The sequence below is a fragment of the Manacus candei genome, unplaced genomic scaffold (assembly GCF_025592945.1).
Source record: "Manacus candei isolate 608988 ecotype Guabito, Panama unplaced genomic scaffold, ASM2559294v1 h1tg000106l, whole genome shotgun sequence".
NCBI classification, from domain to species: domain Eukaryota; kingdom Metazoa; phylum Chordata; class Aves; order Passeriformes; family Pipridae; genus Manacus; species Manacus candei.
This window is the reverse complement of record NW_026138154.1, coordinates 835,039-855,356: the sequence shown is the minus strand read 5'-3', so window position 1 is coordinate 855,356 and position 20,318 is coordinate 835,039. Positions and strand designations below refer to the sequence as shown.

Below are 20,318 nucleotides of genomic sequence, written 5' to 3'. Positions count from 1 at the left end.
TGGAAAGCATTAGGGAAAATCCTATTGGAACCACATTTCCAGGGCCCAGCAGTGACGTGGGATGGCACCGGCGGAGCCGGAGGAGCCCCGAGGAAGACACGGAAGGAGAATCCATCCTTTTGGCCACACCATGGGGTCCCAGCTCACCCCAAGAGCCCATCAGGGATTTTTTTTTTGTGGTTCCAAATCCCAGCTGCTCCCCCCCAAAAAAAAAAAGCCTCAGGAGCAGCGTGTGGCAGAGGGGGGGACGTCCCCTCTGGTGCCAGCAGGGTGAAATCCAGCAAAAAATGATGGATTGGAGCTATTCCTGTTGGTTTAACACACCCTTGCATTGAGTCAGCTTTTCTTCCCAACTTTTGGGGGTTCCAAGCTGGGTTTTTTCTGAGAATGGGGCACCTGGGGGGGGGTTGACAGCTGGGAGATGTCCCACCCTGAGCCTTCTCCACCTGCTCCCGTGTCCCCTCGTCTTCCTGCTGCTCCCACCACCATCCTGGTGAGAAGAGGGGCCCTTGGCCGGGTGCCTGCCAAGCAAGGCTCCCTAAATCCCTAAATTCTGCCCCAAAATGTCCCAAACCAGTGTGCAAACGCTCCAGCACTCCCTTGGGCACAGGGTCCTGCGAGCAGAGGCAGCTCCTGCTCCAAATCCTCCTCAGAGGTGTCGGGTCCTGCTCTGCTTCCACAACACCTTCCCTGCCTTTATTGCTCCCGTTCCCTTTTTTTTTTGTTTTATTTTTTTTTTTTACTGGAGGCTTCTGCAACAAAACTAATTTTAGTTTTATGGCAGCGAGACCTGGAAAGCGCCCAAGCCCTTGAGAGGCCCGTTATTATTATTATTATTGTTGTTATTATTAGATTTGGGTGCTTTTTTTTCCTCAAAGTCCGGACTGAGCCGCTGATCCTCCGTGAGCCTGGAGCTGCTCCCACTGCCCTGCTGCTCTTCCCATCCCCCAGCTGATTATTTTGTGCCACTTTTCCCATTTCCAGCCAAACCCAGGGGTGCAAACAAACACACCTCGGCTGGGGATCTCCCTGCCCCTGCAGTGTGGGGTTTATCCATTTTCCAGCCGCATTCCCATTCCCGGGATGCAGGTTCATCCCAGGAGGGGGGGTTCACCCCTCCCACACTCCCTCAGCTGCCTCCTCCTTTTCCCAAAGTGCAGGGAAAACTCGGTGTTACAGAGTGCAGGCTGCCAGCCCTGCTGAAGGATGGTGTTTATATTCCCTCACTGCATCCTGGCTCCGCTCAGCCAAGAGCCACGCTGGGATGAAAAGCAAGGGAAAAAAAAAATAGACCCACCAGCCTGGCCCGTTGTGGAGGTCGGGAATGCAGCTGCTTGCACGCAGGAGATGCTTCTTCCCATCCCATCCCATCCCATCCCATCCCATCCCATCCCATCCCATCCCATCCCATCCCAGGGGATGCCAACCTGATCCCCTAAATCCTGCCCCTTTGTGGAGGTCAGGAATGAGGCCAGTCACACACAGCTCTCCCATCCCATCTCATCCCATCCTCGGGATGCTTCCCCTGCTGCCCCAAATCCTGCAGCACCGTCCCCGGGCTGCCGGGATCACCGACACAAAGCCCTCCTCCACCTGGGGATGAAGGTACATGGAATTTTTCCCCCCTGTTTCTCCAGAGCTGGGATGACTCCGTGACAGAGGAGGGCTGCACACGGAGCGTTTTCCCTGGCGTTGGTTAATGCCCAGGACATGACACCAATATTCTCCTTCTGTTTATGATTTGCTTTTTCTGGGAAGGGAGCCAAGGGGAGAAGAAAAAAAAAAACCATCAATCCCAGGCAACAAATCGAGCCTGCCCAGGGAACGGGAAAGTCTGCGGGCTCGTTTATCTCCCCGCAGAGTAAACAGCAGTGACAGTGCTGTAAATGCGAGGGGAGCCAAAGCCAGGCCCCAATCCCTTCTCCTGCACCATTCCGGGTGCTGGGGGGATGCTCCTGGGAAGAGCTGAGAGTGGATTTTTGGGAGACACCAAACCAGGAACGCTCCAGCCCACGCCGGGAAGTGCCACCGCTCTGCTGGTGGCCCTGGGGAGGTCGTGTCACCTCCCTGGGCTCCGGCCCAGCTGCCCGTGGCGGGGGCACGGGAGGTTAATCCAGTTATTCAGATTATCCCGAGTTTTAAGAAGCAAAGCCCTGGGGGCTGCGGGAATGAGACGATGGCAAAAGGGGCACGAGCGGGGAGCGGAGCCAGAGCCTCTCACAAACCACTGCCCGTGCCTTTGTGCCCCCAAACAGGGGGATTTGGGGGCTGAATTGCCCCTGGCAGACAAGGGAGGTCACAAAACTCTGGGGACCCACCCCAGATGCAAAGTGCAGGGCTCAGCCCCTGAGTCGGGGTGGCACAGGGCACCTGCAGCTGTGTGACACACCTGGAATGCACCCCAAAACACTCTCTGTGTGTGCAGCACACCCCAAAACACTCACTGTGTGTGCTGGACACCCCAAAACGCTCACTGTGTGTGCTGCACCCCCTAAAACACACACTGTGTGTGCTGCAGCCCCCAAAACACACACCCTATAACAGCACACCCTATAACACACCCTGTGTGTTCAGCACACCCCAAAACACACTGTGTGTGCTGGACACCTCAAAACACACTGTGTGTACTGCACACCCCAAAACATTTGCTGTCGGTGCTGGACACCCCAAAACACACACCCTCTAACAGCACACCCTATAACACACTCTGTGTGTTCAGCACACCCCAAAACACACTGAGTGTTCAGCACACCCCAAAACACTCGCTGTGTGTGTGCTGCACCCCCTAAAACACACAGCATGTGTGCTGGACACCCCAAAACACCCTGTGTGTTCAGCACACCCCGTCCAGCCCCACACACCACCGGCACCACTCCACGTGCAGCAACACCCCCACACCAACCCCTGCTCACCATCACAGCACCGGCGTGTGCCACACACCCCACACAGAACCCCTGGCACGTGGGGACCACCCCGTGCAGGGGACACCCACCCTGTGACACCCCCACCCCCGGGCAGGTGACACGAGTGGCGGGTGTGACACGGGTGACATTTAACCCCGAGCGTAGGACGTGTCCTGTGCACGCCACACGCCCGCTGTCACCTCTGGGAGGGGGGCAACAGGGACCCCTGAGCCACCCCTGGAGGGGCTCACAAGGACCCCTGGGCCACCTCCAAGGGGGGCACAACAGCCCCAGGCAGCCGTCACCGCTCCGACAACCTCCGTGTCTCTAAGTCCTCGGGATGTGCCAGCGGCTCAGTCCCTCCTCCTCCTCCTCCAGCCGCTCCGGGCTCCATCCTGGTGGGCCCGGCGAGGTTCGGGCGCTGGGGCGTCGCCTCTTCCCTCCCTCTCCCCTCGCGTGGGGAACATCCCCGGCGCGTCACACGCAGCCGCACGCCTTGGCCGAGAGCTCGTTGACGGTGTAGTAGCGGTTGTAGGCGTCCAGGAAGGACACGTCGTCGTCGTAGGCCAGCGGGCGACAGCAGGGCCGGGCCCTCACCTTCTCCCGGCGGATCCTGCGCCGGCTCCTCATGCTCTTCAGCGACAGGTCGTAGCTGCGCACGGCGGCCTCGCAGGTGCCGCTGCAGTAGCGGAAAAGCACCGTCTCGTCCGACTCGTAGCCCAGGCCCAGCTCGCTGACGCTCACCTCCAGCTCCCGCAGCTCGCAGGGTTTGTGGCGGGCGCGGGCGCGCTTGCGGCGGCTGCCGGCCCGCGGGAAGAGCGGCAGCTCGTGGCCCCCCGAGTTCATGGCCTGGCTGTAGCGCTCCACCAGCGCCGAGACGAGCTGGCGGATCTCGCCCTCGGTGTAGCTCTCCAGCAGGCTGCTGTCTGCAAGGGAAGGGAGAGGGGTTAGAGGGCGGGGGGATGCCCCTGGAGGGGTGAGTGGTGGGTGTTGGATGGGGGTTTTCTGGGACGGGAGGGTGACCCTCCCTGTGGATGGAGGGGCCTTGAGGTGGGTGGATGTCCCTCAGGATGGAGGTGACCTGAGATGGGAGGATCCTCTAGGGATGAGGATCTCAGGATCCTCCAGGGTGGAGGTACTTTGGGGTGGATGGATGGATGGATGTACCCCAGGATGGAGGTTTTTTGGGGTGGGAGGGTGACCCTCCCTGTGGATGGAGGGGCCTTGAGGTGGGTGGATGTCCCTCAGGATGGAGGTCACCTGAGTTGGGAGGATCCTCTAGGGATGAGGATCCATCCCTGGATGGAGGTCCCTTGGGGTGGGTGGATGTCCCGCAGGATGGAGGTCACCTGAGATGGGAGGATCCTCTAGGGATGAGGATCTCAGGATCCTCCAGGGTGGAGGTCCTTTGGGATGGATGGATGGATGTCCCCCAGGATGGAGATTTCCTGGGGTGGGAGGATGTCCTTGGAGCTGGGAGGATGCCCCCAGGATGAGGGGCTGTCTGAGATGGCAGGATCCTCCATGGATGAGGATCTCAGGATTCTCCGGGATGGAGATTCCCTGGGGTGGGTGGACATTCCCTAGGATGGAGCTCTCTTGGGGTGGATGGATGTCCCTTGGGATGGAGATCCCCTGAGATGGGACAACATCCTCCAGGATAAAGGTTCCTTGGGGTGGGAGGACATCCCCCGAGGTGGAAATTCCCTGGGACTGGGAGGACATCCCCAAGGATGGAGATCCCTTGGGGCAGGTGGATTTGGGGACAAACACCACTAAATTTCACATTTGAACCATTTCACTCTGGCCTGGGGTGGGGGGAAGAGCTGCCCCCCAAAACCCCAAGACCAGCAGCCAACACACAAACTGTCCCCAGTCACTGCTGGCAACACCCACAGCCCTTTGTCCCAACCCTAAATCCAGGCTTCAATCCAGCTCAGCTCTGCAGGAGGTGCAGGGAAGGCAGAGGAAAACACGACTTGACAGCTTGTCATCGATTTCCAAATTTCCACCTCCCAAAAAAAAAGCTGTTCCTCTGGTTTTGGAATCCAAACAAACACGTGGAGGTTTCCAGCCCCCTCAGGGAGAGGAGGGGGAGCCGCTGCCAGTCCCCTCGTCCTCAGCTCCTGTTTGACATTTTCCATTTGTAAAAAATAGCACGGAAATAATAATAATAATAATAAAAAAAAGAATTTCCCAAAAAAAACCATTTGGAGCCAAAAAAAAAAAAATAAAAAAGCAAAAAAAAAAAAAAAAGCAGTTTCTCTGCAGCAAGATGAGCTGTTTGGGTTCCCCTCCGTGCAGGGCTGTTCACACCAAGGTTTGGTGTCCTGTTGCCCCAAAATTAAATAAATCCTTTTTAAGGATCTAAATCCTGGCAAAGGGGATGTTTGGGGAATAACCCAACGGGGGTTTTGAGGGAAAAGTGTGGGATCAGGGGGGGCAGTGAGCCCGGGATGGGGCTGCAGGAGCTTACACTGGGAGAGCAGAGAGCCGTGGCGTTGCAGGGCCCGTGGGGATCTCCGTGGAGCTGCTGGCAGCGAGGAGGAGGAGGAGAAGAAGGAGGAGGAGGAGGATGAGGATGAGGAGGAGGATGAGGAGGATGCCCATGAGGAAGACGGCGAGGAAGACAAGGGGCCGCGTTCCCGGTTTCTGCTGAACATGTCCCTACAAACTAAGATGGACAACATGGAGCTGAGGAGCATCGATGCGATGGCTGCGAACTTCCATACCCTCATCTTAGAGCGAGTCAGGACATTGGAGCTCTGCAAAACAGGCCAAACAAAAAATCCTTGTTATGCAGCCCTCGTTCCCCCCCCCCAGGTCCCTGCCCCCCTGCCCCAATTCCCTGCCCCCCTTCTCCGTGTCCTGTGGGATCACCGGCGTCCCCTCGGCTCCGGTTCCTTCCCCGAGGCTGGGCCGGTGTTGGGAGAGGGAAATGGAGGCACGGAGGAGCCCAGGGATGTGTTGGAACACCGGTTGTGGTGGGCGAGGGAGTGGTGGTCTGGGGGTGGTGGTGGCAGTGGGGATGAGGGGGCATCAGTGGGGACAGGGGGATGGAAATGGGGAGAAGGGGATGGAAATGGGGATGAGGTGGCACCAATGGGGACAAGGGAATGGAGATGGGGATGAGGTGGCACCAATGGGGATGAGGGGATGGAAATGGGAAGAAGGGGATGGAAATGGGGAAAAGGGGATGGAGATGGGGAAAAGGTGGCACCAGTGGGGGCAAGGTGATGGAATTGGGGTCAAGGTAATGGCAATAGGGACAAGGTCATGGAAATGGGGTCAAGTTGATGGAATTGGGGTCAGGGTGATGGCAATAGGGTCAGGGTGCCAGCAATAGGGTCAAGGTGCCAGCAACAGAGTTAAGGGATGGAAATGGGGTCAAGGTGATGGAATTGGGGTCAAGGTGATGGAATTGGGGTCAAAGTGACGGAAAGAAGTTCAAGGTGATGGCAATAGGGTCAAGGTGGCACCAATGTGGACAAGGCAGTGGCAAGGGGCACAGTGTGGCACCAATGGGGACGAGGTGGTGACCTCACCCAGCCCCTCCCCACCACACACAGCTGGGTTCCCACCTCCCCTCCCTCCATCCAGGTTTCCTCACACCGGGGGCCGGTATCACAGTGGGAAAGGACAGGCAAACTGATGCCACCCCAGCCTGTGAGGGCTTTTCTGCAGGGAAGTTCTCCTGGGAGGAGCCCCCGGCTCCATCTCACCCTCCTTCACCCCGCTCTGGTGTGGTTGGTGTCCCAGTCCTTCCACAAGCACCAGGAATCCCCTCCTGTCATCCCCTTACCCAGAGGGGCAACCAGAGCCCAAACCCCTCCCCGCTGGCAGCACCGACATGGCAGCTCCACCAAAACCAGCCAAAAACATGGAAACCTCAGGAAAAATGACCAGGGGGGCTGGAGCATCCCAGCAGTGGGACCGGGACCCTCAGCTGTGCTAATCACCCAGAGCCACAGCCCAGCAGCTTCCCAAAGCACAAATCCCACCCCAAATCCCTCTGGCACGTCCCTCAAGGCCAGTTGGGCTCTCCCCTTCCACCATTCCATGATCTCCATCCCGAGCAGGTTGGATCTGGTGGGATTTTCCCACTGACCCTGCAGTGGGGGAACGGGGTCTGTGCTCCCATCCCTGGGCTCTGAGCCATGAAATCCCATCAAAACCAGGTTCTGGGAAGCAGCACGGACTCCCAGCTGCCTCCTGGCCCCTATTTTTTTTTTGTTTCAAACTCCAAATATTTTTTTCTTTGCAAATAAAATTTTCCAGGGGGGGTAATAAAAAAAAAAAAAAAGAGAGAGAGAGAAAGAGAGAAAGGGGAAAAAAAAGGAGAAAGGGAAAAAACCCCAGCAATCTCAATTTCACAATATTGGTCAAATATAATTTACTGGAGGGGGGAAAATGTTTGTTTTAATTTGGGATTTGGCACGTTTGCTCTCATTTTTGTTGCAGAAAACAAACACCCTCCTCATGGCCACATCCCTCGGTTTTATGGGATGCAGATAATTCCATGTTAACTACCAGGAATCAGATACCCCGTGGGTTATGGGGCAATTGTAGAATCCAGCCAGAGCCTAAATATTTTCAGCTGGGCTATAAACAACGCCAAGATAGGAAAAAGAATAGTTTGGCCATATAAGGAGGAAAGAGGATGGAATCCCAACGGGCCCGAGACACCGCGGTGATAAGCACCGGAGCGGGATGGGAGTTGGGAGAGGCTGGTGGGAGCACTGGGAGCACCAGAGGGGGATGGCACCAGCCCTGCCTGCTGCTGATCCCCATCCCATGGAGACAAGGAAGAGCTGGGCTCCCCATCCTGCAGGGGAGTGATGGAGGGTGTTGGAGGACGATGGGGGGTGATGGGGAATGATGATGAGGATGGTGGAGGATGATGAAGGATGTTGGAGGATGATGGAAGATGTTGTAGGATGATGGAGGATGTTGTAGGATGATGGAGGATGTTGCAGGATGATGGAGGATGTTGGGGGAGGATGATGAGGATGGTGGAGGATGATGAAGGATGATGGAGAATGGTGGAGGATGATGATGAGGACAGTGGAGGATGCTGGAGGATGCTGGAAGATGTTGGAGGATGCTGAAGGATGTTGGAGGATGATGGAGGATGTTGGAAGATGTTGGAGGGTGATGGAGGGTGATGGAGGATTTTGGAGGATGATGGAGAATGATGGAGAATGTTGGAGGATGTTGGAGGATGTTGAAGGATGATGGAGGATGTTGGAATGTGATGGAGGATGTTGGAATGTGATGGAGGATGTTGGAATGTGATGGAGGATGTTGGAATGTGATGGAGGATGTTGGATGTGTTCATACCTGTGTTCATCATCATGATAGGACATAGTGGGAATGGTGATGGGACAAAGGGGAAAAGGCTTCCAACAGGAAAAGGGCAGGGTTAGATGGGACATTGGGATGGAATTCCTCCCTGGGAGGGTGGGGAGGCCCTGGCACAGGTGGCCCAAAGAACTGTGGATTCCTCATCCCTGGAAGTGTCCAAGGCCAGATTGGATGAGCTTGGAGCAACCCAGGATAGTAGAAGGTGTCCCTGTCCATGGCAGGGGGTAGAACTGGATGATAGTCAAGGTCCTTTCCAACCCAAACCATTCCATGACTCCACGATAATCAGGCCCCTTAAATCCCGATTTCTCCTTGGCAAACAAGAGCAGGAGTAGGGAAGGGGCACTGAGAACTCATCAAACAGTTCCCAGGACTGGGGCTAAAGGGTGAAGGACCAAGAGAGCTGCACTTGGTCCTTGGACAGGTGGCAAAACTCAGAGAAATGAAGGATTTGTGAAGGAGCAGCAGCCTCAGGGGAAGGAGAAGCTTTGGGAGGTGGGGAAGGGACCCCATATGGAGTAGGACAGGAGCCATTGGCTCTCCAGGGGGACAAACAGCTTCCAGCAGCCGGTTCGGGGCCTTTTAGGAGGTGAATTCCATGGTGAGCAACCAGAAATGGGGTCACACAAAACCCCCTGAGCTCAACCTTAGTGGCCTGGGGGGGCTCAGCCCCCTTTGCCCCCCAGGCAGGAAAGGGCTGTGACGGAGCAGAGCCGGTGACACTCGATCCGGCCACCTGGGAAAGGGCCTCTGGCTCGTTGCAAGGCCATAAAATTTTAGAAGATTGGTTTCAGCCTCGCTGCACGTCCCATAAAAAAAAAAGGCCTCCTGTTCCGGCAGCCAGGAATTCTGGCCCCCACCCACTCGCCTGTGACCTTTCGAAAGGCTTTAAAATCCCGGTTCCAACGCGCAAAACAACAACAGCGGAGTCATTCCGGGCTTTGCCGCCAGGTTTCTCTCGCTCTAAAAAGCCCCAGACTGCAAAGCTCAGCCTTGTCCCACCTGGCTTTGGACACTTCCAGGGATGGGGCAGCCACAGCTTCTCTGGGCAACCCATGCCAGGGCCTCCCCACCCTCCCAGGGAGGAATTCCTTCCCAATATCCCACCTTAATTTCCCCTCTTTCAGCTTGAAGCCATTCCCTGTGTCCCGTCCCTCCATCCCTTGTCCCAAGTCCCTCTCCAGCTCTCCTGGAGCCTGTTTGGGCACTGGAAGGGGCTGCAAGGGCTCAGTTACACCACCTGTGATCCACAGGGTGCTTTTGGGCTGAATCCTGGCGTGTCTGGGCACTCACAGCCCCATGATCCCAGGGAGGGACCCAGGGATCTTGATGAAAGACCAGAGTTTGAGCTCAGCTTTTCTCCTGGAGAACAGCCCACAAGCTCCCTGTTTTCCTGCCTTCTCCTGATAATCCACGGACGTGATCGTGCCGTGCCTGCTGCCAAGAGGGAAACTCGATCCTACAGGAGACCCTTCCTGGCTGGACAGCCCCAAAACCTGCCCTGTTTGGCGGGAGCCACTGAAAAACCACTCCCTCAGGAATCTCCTGAACCTCCTCTGGCATCACCTGCCCCGCTCTCATCCCTCACCGCTTCCCAGGCAGAGGAAAACCCGCCCCGTGTCCCAAAGACTTGGAAATCTTAAGGAAAAACAACAAAGCAGCAGCACAGCCAACTCCTACCACTTGGTCTGGGAGGAGCAGGTGGATACCTGATTCCCAAAACCCTCCACGAGCTCCTCCTGCCTCCCGTCTTTCCGAGGGGGCCAAAATCCAACAAATCCACCCTCAGGTTTTCCCTCAGGAAACTCTTCCAAGGCTTTACCGCCCTCACTGCTCAGCAAAAACCAACCAAACCAACCGAGTCTCCCTTCCAGGTGGAGTTTCCTTCCTTCCAAGTGTCCAAACTCCCAAGTGTCCGTGTTTCCACTGCCTTTTCCTGATAAATCAAAACCTGGCGACTCCAGCCCCAGGGATATTTTTTGCCCACCAAAACGCAGCACTTGGGGTTCTCCAACACCCCTCACTTTTCCACACTCTCACTCTTTCCCATCACTCTTGTTCCTCACCCCCATTTCCAATTTTTCAAGCAGATCTTCCAATTTCTTTCCAACTTCTTTCCACCATCCACTGACTCCTTAAACTGAGACGAGGGAGGGCAAGGGGAGCTTTATCCTCTCTCCCTAAATCCTCCTTGCTGCAGAGGGGAAGGAGGAGACGCCAAAACCTTTGGTGCTGATGCTTCAAAAGCAGGGGAACCCAAAAGACATTACATTATAAGTGTGTCATAAATTTTCCGTCGATTCGTGTTTCCGGGCATTGATTCATTATTTTCCAAGCTCTCGGCCTCAGCCGTGGCAAGAATGGATGGAGCCGAAGGATTTTTGGCAACGCAAAACACTTGGAAAGACCAAGGCCTTGACGGGACATCAGAGAGAGCTTCCACCTGCCACACTCTGTTTATTTGAGTGCCTTACATGGGAGCCAAGCGGGCTTTGAAATCCCGGCTCCCCCCGTGACTCATCCCGCAGGAATTAAACAATTTCCATCCAGGCTCACGGTGCGGCAGCTCCGGGGGCTGCTGGAAAGTGGCTCCTCCGGCAGCAGCTTTCGGTTCAACGCCTGGTCCTGCTCGGAGGGTGGTGGGATGGTCGTGGAGGGGATGGGGGTGGTGGAGAGGCCACCTGGACAGACCATTCCCAAAACTTTAGAGCATCCCCAAAATTTCCTCAGTCCTTCCCCAAAAATTCCACAGACTTTCCCCAAAATTTCCACAGACCTTCCCCAAAACTTCCACAGACCATCCTCAAAACTTCCTCAGACCTTCCCCAAAAGTGCCTCAGACCTTCCCCAAAATTGCCTCAGACCTTTCCCAAAACTTCCACAGACCTTTCCCAAAACTTCCACAGACCTTTCCCAAAACTTCCACAGACCTTCCTCAAAACTTCCACAGACCATCCTCAGAACTTCCTCAGAGCTTCCTCAAAACTTCCTCAGACCTTCCTCAAAACTTCCACAGACCTTCCTCAAAACTTCCTCAGACTTTCCCCAAAAGTGTCTCAGACCTTCCCCAAAATTGCCTCAGACCTTTCCCAAAACTTCCACAGGCCTTCCTCAAGACTTCCTCAGAGCTTCCTCAAAACTTCCACAGACCTTCCCCAAAATTGCCTCAGACCTTTCCCAAAATTTCCACAGACCTTCCTCAAGAATCCCTGCGGACCTTCCCCAAAACTTCCTCATTCTTTCCCTAAAATCGCCTCAGACCTTCCCCAAAATTGCCTCAGACCTTCCCCAAAATTGCCTCAGACCTTCCCCAAAACTAATCACAAGCTGCTAACATTATTTTTTTGGAATGGAACCCCTCCAACACCCCCCCAGCCAGGACGGATGCTGCACTGGGAATACTGGAGTGCAGCAAGAAGGTCCGTGCCCCAGGGTCAAACCAGCCCCCAAATGCCCAAACTGGCCCCAAAATGCCCAAAGTGGCCCCAGAACAAGGAGTGTTGGGAGCAAAAAAAGCCCCAAACCCTGATCTGAGTTGCCCTGTTGGCTTTTCCTCTTCCAACAGTGAGTGTACGAATGAGGAGGGAAAAAGCCCCACGATCCCAACTCCAGCTCCGCTCCGGGAACAGGGAGCGTCAACCCCTGGCTGGGGTCAACCCCAGCAGGGAAAGGAGCACAGGGCAGGAAAATCCCCATCTGTGCCAGGGCCAAGGGGCACTTTGAGCCACCCCTGCGTGGCAGGGACAGCCTCCTGCCCCCTGAACCGTGCCAGTTTGCACGGGCACGAGCCGAACTCACCGGGATGGAAAACCCACGGCCAGCGCCCCCAGCCCGGAGACCCCACAGCCACAACCCACTTGCCTCTCCCCACAGCCCCCAGAGCTCCACTCAGCCCTGTCTGGGGGCTGGATTTCTCCGAGGAATCCTCCAGACGGCCCCGGGGATGGTCTGACCCCTCTCACCCTCTCCCGTCCCTCCCGCGGGATTCCCATTCCCATTCCCACCCTCCGGCGCGTGCCCCGGGCCGTGGGGAGGCCCCTGTCCCAGCGGGATTCATCCGTGCCCTGGAAAGCGGCAGCAGAGCCTTTGATTCCTTTCCTGGAGGTCTCACCTGGGCTTTCAAGTCATTAATTACCGGGATACGCAGCGGGCGCCGGGGGGGGGAGGGAATCCCGCTGGATGCGGAGCCAAGCGCGGTGATTTCTGCTCCCCTGGCACCAGTTTGGGATCAGTTCAGCCCCAGTTGGGCTTAGCCCATCCCTGCAAGGGCAAATAATGATGCTGCTTCCCCTCCATCCTCGGCTTCCCGTGGTTTCCCCCCCTCCCCACTCCGTCACTCTCTCCGGGACACGCCGGAGGCAGAAACGCAGCTGAAATATAAATCAGCATTAAAGAAAAGCCCGGTTTGATGCAGCACAACCCACTGCAGGGCTCACCCAGCCCGGCTTGGGGACATCCTGGGGACACCTGGCCGAGCCCTGCACCCCCAGCCCCCCCCGCCCCCCAGCAGTGAGAGAAAAGCCTTGAAAACAGCACATTTTGGGGGGGGGATATTCGTTCTTCTTCCAGTTGAAAGCAGCAAAAGTATTTAAAAATCCTCTCTGGGTGGAGGTGGGTGGTGTGAGATCCGAGGTCGTGGTCTCAGCTGGTGGTCCCCAAATTTTGGTCCCTGAATTGTGGTCTCCAGGGGTGGGAGGGGTGACTCCGTGTCCCCACCGACCCTGACAAGGTGTGACAAGGTGTGACAGCTCCACCAAGGTCACCTCGGCTGCAGCAACCCAAAAACCTCCCTAAGCCGATTCCATCAGGTCTAAGCAGCAGCAGGAGCCGCCCTTTATGGGAAGAAGGTGAGTAATTAGAGATTAATTGATATCAAAATGATTCAGAGAGGGAGCAGAGAGTAGGAATTAACACCAGGACAGGGAACGAGGTGGGAATACCCTGCAAGAAACCCCCCCCTGCAGCCAGATCCCATTTGCTGGTGGACCTGGAAAATAAAAATACGTGGCTCGGGATCCCACCCAAGCCAGGCTGGTTTATGGAGACGTGCAGGAAATCAGGGATAACACCAGCCAAAGACCCCCCACCCACTGCCGGGCGCCCTTGGGTGCTGCTGTGTTGTCCTTCTCCGCCCCCCAGGGATGTTTCTCCAGCCCTGATTTTCCCTCTCGTGCCAAAACCCAGACTCTGAATGTCAATTATTTTTGTATCCGACCCCCCCCCCCCAGCGCTAAACAACCTCCTGATGCCAAAAAGGGGCGGTTTTGTCAGAGGAAACTAATTACTGGGGCTTGTTTGAACAATCCCAGTGCCTCGGGAAAGAGGGTTAAAAGCTCAAATTTTGGCAGCGGGACGGAGCCCAGGCCCCAGATGTGCTTTGCTCTGGGCCCCCCTTTCGACACCGCTGGTATCTGGGGGGCAGAATCTCCCGTTTTCCCAAGAAAGGAAAAGCCCTCGGTGGAATCCAGGAGGGGAAGACAAGGCAGAGGCACGAGGGGAAGAGGGCTGGGAGAACAGCATCAACCCCACACTGCGGCTCTGGCCGCTTGCCCTTTCCCTGATTTGTAGGGTTTTCCATCTTTGCGGTGCCACAACACGCTCCAGCCCCTCCAAATCCCTGGGAAGGGGCGGGGTCACTGTGCCACAGCATTCCTCAGTTCCCCCTTTGGAAGAACACCCCAGGAGCAGGATCACTGTCCCACAGCATTCCTCAGTTTTCCCTTTGGAAAACACCCTGGAAGCAGGGTCACTGTGCCACAGCATTCCTCAGTTCCCCCTTTGGAAGAACACCCCGGGAGCACAACTGAGCTTGAAGGACTCCACATATTAATTTCAGGGTTCCAATTCTCCTTTTCCACACGTCCCAAGTGTGCTGGCACGATCCCTTCAGGGATAATTCCCATTTTCACCCCTAGACAAGCAGATCCCACCCTAATCCAACATTCCTGCTGGCAGGCTGGGGTGAGCCAGGCAGGAGCTGTGCCAGGGGTGGGATGGGGGAGTTCCAGCCCCGGGGTGCTCCCTGAGGGACGAACATCCATCCACATCCCACAACCCCACCCCGAGCAAGAAGCGCAGGTGATGCCCAGCACTGGGGGAATTCCCCCGCAGCTTTCCCTCCTCTCCTCCCCGTGGATCCCGGATTCCTCGTGGCACGGAAGGAGCCGGCTCGTCCAGGCTCCCGTCGGGGATTACGGAGCTTTGCCGAGGGCAGAGGGACCCGAGAGGGGTTTGCAAATCCAATTTGCACTAAACCCCTTCCAGCAGGTTTGGGACGGAGCACAGACTGAGATCCCATTAGCGTTTGCTGTCCGACTCCAGAGGCAACTGCCAACATATTGAACCACTTAGAGCCTCCCCACAGCCAGCAAGGGAGGAATTCCTCCCGGGACAGCAACAGGGAATGGGGATTTTAGGTGGAGGGAGCTCAGAATTTGGGATAAAAGAGGGCTGGCGGTGATGGGATGGACCTTCACACACCGACACAGCGGAGCAGCATCGTGTCCCCCGAGCTTTCCTGTCACTGCAGGGAAAACCTGCTGGGATGCCTCAGGGATGAGAGGTTTTCCACAGGGGAGAGTCGTGTGGGTTCCAAAAAAGCCGAGTTTCCCCTCTGATCCCACCCAGGGAGAGCTGTGGCCACGCTGCCCTCCCCTCCCAGCTGCTGCCTCCCACGAGTCCAGCTCAGATCTGGGGGTAAAGGTTGGGATTATTTCTCCTGCTCTGTGCTGCCATAAAAAGCATCACAGTGGGAATGCAGCCACCCAAGGCCAGGCTGGACGGGGCTTGGAGCAACCTGGCCTAGTGGAAGGTGTCCCTGGCCCAGTGGAAGGTGTCCCTGCCCATGGCAGGGGGCAGAACGAGATGATCTTTAAGGTCCTTTCTGACCCAAACCATTCCCTGATTCCCCCATCTGCTCCTGGAGACAGGTGGGGCCAGACCCCCCTTCTCCTGCCCACCCACCCTCCGTGGGAAGCTCCCACCCCGCACTGCCCACACTCTGAGGGCTCCCACCACCCAAATCCCGGCTGGATCCTTCCATCCTCTCCTTTTCCCACCCGAAACCCCCCCTGGGTACCAAACAGGCAGGTTGTTCCCCCGGCTGAAGGGATGCCCAGCCCGGCTTGGCGCTGCCAGGGCCGCCCAGCGCGTCCTCCCGCCGCGCGCCGCTGGCACCGTCCCTGCCAGACGGCCCCGTGGAGCTGCTAAGCCTCAAAAATGTGCTTTTAATAAGCCAACACCACTTAATGAAAAGAGGCAGCGGCTTCCCTGTTGAATCACAGGGAAGTCTTTCCTCTGGGACACCTTGGAAGGACGGGATGGGTGTCCCTGGGCGGGGCTCAGCGCCCGCTGGAGGGATGAAGGTGCTTTGGTTCCTATCCAAGGTTTTGGCTGGATTTGGTCCCCTCTCCTCCTGTGTTACACAAGGGCACAGCGTTGCTGCCTGTTGTGGGGAAGGCAGCCGAGAGGGAAAAATCCAGGGAAAACCAAAAATCCACTCCAGCACCTTGCTGGGACCGTCCCCTGCCTGTTCTTCCCGGCACAGCTGCTCGGGGACCACTGGGAGGGACCCCACAAGGACTTGGGATTTTGGCTTGCTCTGCTCAGGGACAACAACCACTGGGGTGAACCCCACAGGGATTTGGGATTTTGACCCTGCTCTGCCCTGGGAGCTCAGCACGAGGCTGCTCGGGGTGCCAGGTTTGAGGGCTCTGCCATCACCAAGTCCCACGGCCCCGGTGTTTTATAGGGGAGGGTCAGGGGGCGACAACAGCCAGCAATAAATACACCCCGAGCTGCCAGGCAGCTCCTCCAGCCAAAACCAACATTATTAAAGGCAAAAGGGCCCCCAGAAGCTGCACAGAAGCCCCCCTGGGCTGGGCAGCTCTGCATCACCAGTGAGGCCCAGAGAGGGCAACGATGGAGCAAAGTCAGTTCCCACCCCCAGGACCTGACCAAAAGCTGATGCCCAGCTGCCCCTGGAGCTGCCATGGCCTGCAGGCAGCCCTGCCCAGCCCCCAAGGGCCCCCCAGGATGGGTGTTTTCTCTATCCAACCCTAAATCCCAGCCTATTTCCTTGCTTTGAAAATTCGTGTTCACTTGGCTCCTTCAGGGCCATGTTTTTGTGCCTGGGAAGGATTAGGGCTGGGTTTACAACCACCTCACGCCTAAAACAAGCCAAGATGAAACTGGGGGGGGGGTCCCTGAAGCCTGGAGCTCCATAACCGGGACTCTGCTCGTGAATTATCTCCATTCCCGGCGCCCGGGAGACCTCCGGGATGGGATTCACCACCCTGCCCCAAGCACCACACAGCCAGGTCCCTCCTCTGCGAAAAAAAAACCAAAAAAAAAAGCTGCTGAATGGGAGAAAAACGCGACTCCTGCTTCGGATTATTGCAGCCCTGGGAGCGATGCTTAAAGGAGGAACTTCCCCCTCCCGGGATATCTCCTGCTGCGGGAATGCCGACCCCTCGGAGCGCTGCGAGAGCCGGGCAGGGCTGCCCTGCCTCCCTCCCGGCAGCCAAACCGACCCCGGGCTTGGACGAAGTTCAAAGGAAAGGGAAAACGGATGAAATGCGGTTGCAGCAGAGCGAAAAGCCCTTCGGAAGGGCGGCGTCGATGAGAGTGGCATCGCCCGCGAGGGGCTGACACGGCGCTGACACGGCGGCGGGAGGAGGAAACGCTGCGGGGAACAACGCGGCGGCGAGGAGATTGTTTCAATTTAGGCTCTGGGATGCCGAGCTACAAAGTGAGCCCCTCTCGGGTTTCGTGAGGAAGAAGAGACGGGAATGAAGCTGCTTCTGGCATTTCCCTTTCCCAGGGCGAGCGCGGAGGGGGGAGCGGCTTCGTTGCGATGCATCCCGGGATGCTCCTTCGCACGAGAGCATCCCCACACCGCCCCCGGCACGGGAGGGGGCCAGTTTGGGATTCTGCTCCTCTCCTTCAAGTTTAATGGGGAGAGACTGCTCCAAACTGGCCAAATCCCAGAAAAAAAGCTGGCTCGGGTGGGGTTTCTCCAGCTCAACCAGGTAATAGTGGTGGGGCTGGAGCAGACGACTCACCTTGACCGAGGGACTGGAACATCCCATGGACCACCCCAGGTGTGGTGGGAGCAGGGGGGGTGGGTGGTACCCAGGTCCTCACCCCCTTCCCAGTCATCCTGAGCCCCGGGAGCTTCCAGGGCAGGACCACAATATGCTGCCCAAGCTGGGCTTGACAAAGGTCCTGGGAGCAGAGTTGTGCACATGTGTTTTGGCTTAGACCAGGGAGAAAAAACCCCCACACCTGTGATGGGCACCCACGCAGGGTCCCAGGACCCTCCCTCCCCTTGGCATCTCCCTCTCTCCGAGGCTCAGCCCCTCTGGGGACCCCGACAGGGAGCTGTGGGTTCCTTGTGCCCCCCAAACCCACCCCTGGGAGGGCACAGCCTGGCTCAGCATGGCACAGGATGAGGCTCTCTTGGGAAGAACACGGGGCTCTCCGTGTGCTGAGTGCCACCACAGCAGCCTGTGCCGGGCTGGGGACAGCCAAGGTGACACCTGCTCTGGCCACATGACCTGCAGGGCAGCTTTTAGGGCACCTGGACCTCAAAAAGGGGATACTGCCGATCTTAGACCCATCCTTGCAGTCCCCTAAAGGCAGAAATCAACCCCACGACTGTGGAAGAGCCACCCAACGGAGCCCCAGGAGGGAGATGGCCAAGAGTGATGTGATTCATGGCTGTGCCGTGGGAGGGCACCCAGTGCCACCACAGCCAGGCCCACGCAGTGCCCAGCACCACCACCACCCCCAGTGCCAGGGCCTGGGTGTCCCCCCGGCCGTGCCACAGCAAACCCGACCAGCTCCCTTTATTTCCAGCCCAAACACGAGGCCTGGAAGGTGCTGGGCTCTCCCCTCGCGGATCCCAGAGGAGCCTGGCCCTGGTGCCACATCCTGCTGCCAGACACCCGCAGCCACTCGCGGGCCGATGGCAGAGGAGGAGGGACAGCTCGGCACTCCCGGGGTGCCGGGATGCGCCACACCCCCTCCGCGCCTTCCTCCGGGCAGGACACGGGCTGGACCGGGGCTGAGCGAGCTCTCCGAGATCCAGCGCTGCTGAAAAGCCTGGGATGTAGCACCAGGAAAGGCTGATTTTTGTCCCCGGCGCAGTCCCGGAGCTGCCGGGGATGGAGGCGCAGGACGAGCCCGGAGCCTGTCGCCGGCGTGGTGACACCAAGGACACTCACACCGGGGCACTGCCGGATCGAACCCGGGGTGCAGCATCGCCAGCTCGGCTCTGCAGCCCGGAGTCAGCGCCGCAGTGGGGAGATTTGGGTCTGAACCAAAGGTTAAAGCCCAAACCCAGGCGCTCACACCTCCTAAAATTTGGCACAGAGACGCCCCTTTTCCCTGCTTGATTTCTCTGCCCTGTGCCAGCCGCCAGCTCGGCTGCCTCTGCCCTTAAATCCAGAAGCACGCACGACCACGAGAAGCTGGATTTGGGATCCACTGACGATCCTGGCTTTAGATCTGGGATCTCAGCACACGTCCAGGACTCACACGCCTCTTCCAACAGCCGCCAACCCCTTCCCCTGCTGGGATAAACCGTGCCCTTGACCCAGTGCCTAATTGCAGATCGGCTCCCGAAGCAACGATGGGATTTAAATCAGGGCCGGCTACAAGCTACCATATATGTGCAATAAAGACACCCGAGGTCTGGGTTGTTTTGTTAAAGCCGCAGCGAGAGGGGGAAATTCCCTCCCTCGAGGATGGGGGGATATTCACCCCCCAGCCCCTGCCGAGCTCTGGAGACGGTCACCGCTGCGGCGCGGCCGGAGCTGGGAGAAGGTGACGGCGCTGGAGATGCCGGCTGGCGATCCTTCCGTTCCTTAAACTAATATTTAGACAGGACCCATCTCCCCCCTCCTGCGAGCGCTCCGCGCCCGGAGCCGTCCCGCGCCGTGTTTGTGTTCCTGCGTGGCGGGACGGGCTCCAAGTACGAAGCAAAGTCCTGCGGCCGCCGCTCAGGCCGCCCCGACCCCGGCAGGGTGGCGGGGACCGGGGCCGGGCTCCCCCCGCTCCCTCCATCCCCCCGAAGGACCCGGCTCTGCCCGTGGCATCCCCGACCCGCCGGCTGCGGGCGGGAGGGGAAAATACCCAGCGGCGCCGAGAGCGGGCACGGCGCGGGCAAAGGGGCTCCGCCGGGACCCCCGGGGCCACCCCCGGGGCCGCCCCCGGTCCCGCAGCGGCGGTGCGGGGCAGGAGCGTCCCGGGCGCGGGGCAGGTGCCCCGGGGCCGCCTCTCCCGAGCCGGGGCCGCTTACCTGGACGCCGGGCCGGTGGCAGCGCTCAGCGGCGGCTCCGAGCCGGGCCCGGGGCACGCGTGGGGCCGGGGGTCGCCATGGGCGAGCGGCGGAGGAGCGGCGCGGGTCTGGCACGGCTCGGCTCGGCTCGGCTCGGCTGGAGCGCGGCGGGGGGGACTCGGCCACCGCCTCCTCCCCGCGCCGGGAGGCGGGTTTGGAGCCGGCCGGTTCCCCCGCCCCGCCCGGTGCCGGTGCCGGTCCCGCTGCCGCCCGAGCCCCGCAGCCGAGCGAGTCCGCGGCTCCCCCGGAGGAGGCACCGGCTGCTTCTCGCAGCGGAGCCGACGGGGCCGCCCGGCCCCGCCCCGGTCCCTCCCGGTGCCGCCCCGGTCCCTCCCGGTGCCGGTCCCGCCCCGCCCGAGCGCAGCCAGACGTCCCGGTGCTGCCCCGGAGCCTCGGTGCTGCCCCCCGGCATCGCCCCGTCCCGCCGGTTTCCCACCTTTAGACCCCCCCCGGTGCTGCCCCCGGACCTCGGGCAGCGAGCAGCCCGGCCCCGGTGCCCAAATCTCCCCTGGCAGCCGTGCCCAACTCCCCTGGCCATGGGCACATCCCTTCCGTGGTGGTACCAACGCCCCCGGCCGGGGGCACATCCCTTCCACGGTGATTGGGGGCATCATTGAAGCCCCCCCTCGAGCCGGGCTGGGCAGGGGCTGTCGGTGGTTCTCTGGCACAGCCACCTCTTGTTTCCCACCGGGGCTTTCCCCACACCGGTT

The 20,318-nt window shown here is 58.6% G+C and overlaps 1 protein-coding gene across 4 annotated transcripts; it reads right to left on the bottom strand.

Moving 5' to 3' along the window:
- Nucleotides 1-1,396: 1,396 nt before the first annotated feature.
- On the bottom strand, nt 1,397-19,823 carry NRTN (neurturin). 4 transcript variants are annotated; one of them, XM_051769293.1, is made up of 4 exons: nt 19,570-19,823; nt 5,380-5,668; nt 2,783-3,829; nt 1,397-2,607 (listed from the first exon to the last, which is right to left on the bottom strand). In XM_051769293.1, exons 2-3 carry the CDS (start codon nt 5,639-5,641, stop codon nt 3,381-3,383), a joined length of 711 nt encoding a protein of 236 aa, XP_051625253.1. In that variant the 5' UTR covers nt 5,642-5,668; nt 19,570-19,823; the 3' UTR covers nt 1,397-2,607; nt 2,783-3,380. The 4 variants fall into 4 exon arrangements, with proteins under 4 accessions (XP_051625253.1, XP_051625251.1, XP_051625250.1 ...); XM_051769291.1 differs by lacking the exon at nt 19,570-19,823 and adding an exon at nt 12,379-12,664 and having other exon boundaries at nt 1,397-2,562; nt 2,620-3,829; XM_051769290.1 differs by lacking the exon at nt 19,570-19,823 and adding an exon at nt 12,379-12,664.
- Nucleotides 19,824-20,318: the final 495 nt, after the last annotated feature.

Excerpts from the sequence above, each read along its gene's own strand:
- NRTN (XM_051769293.1), bottom strand. The coding sequence starts at position 5,641 with ATGAGGGTATGGAAGTTCGCAGCCATCGCATCGATGCTCCTCAGCTCC. Across the intron at positions 3,830-5,379 it reads CGGCTCTCTGCTCTCCCAGT|ACAGCAGCCTGCTGGAGAGC; the intron begins GTAAGCTCCTGC and ends CTTCCCTTGCAG.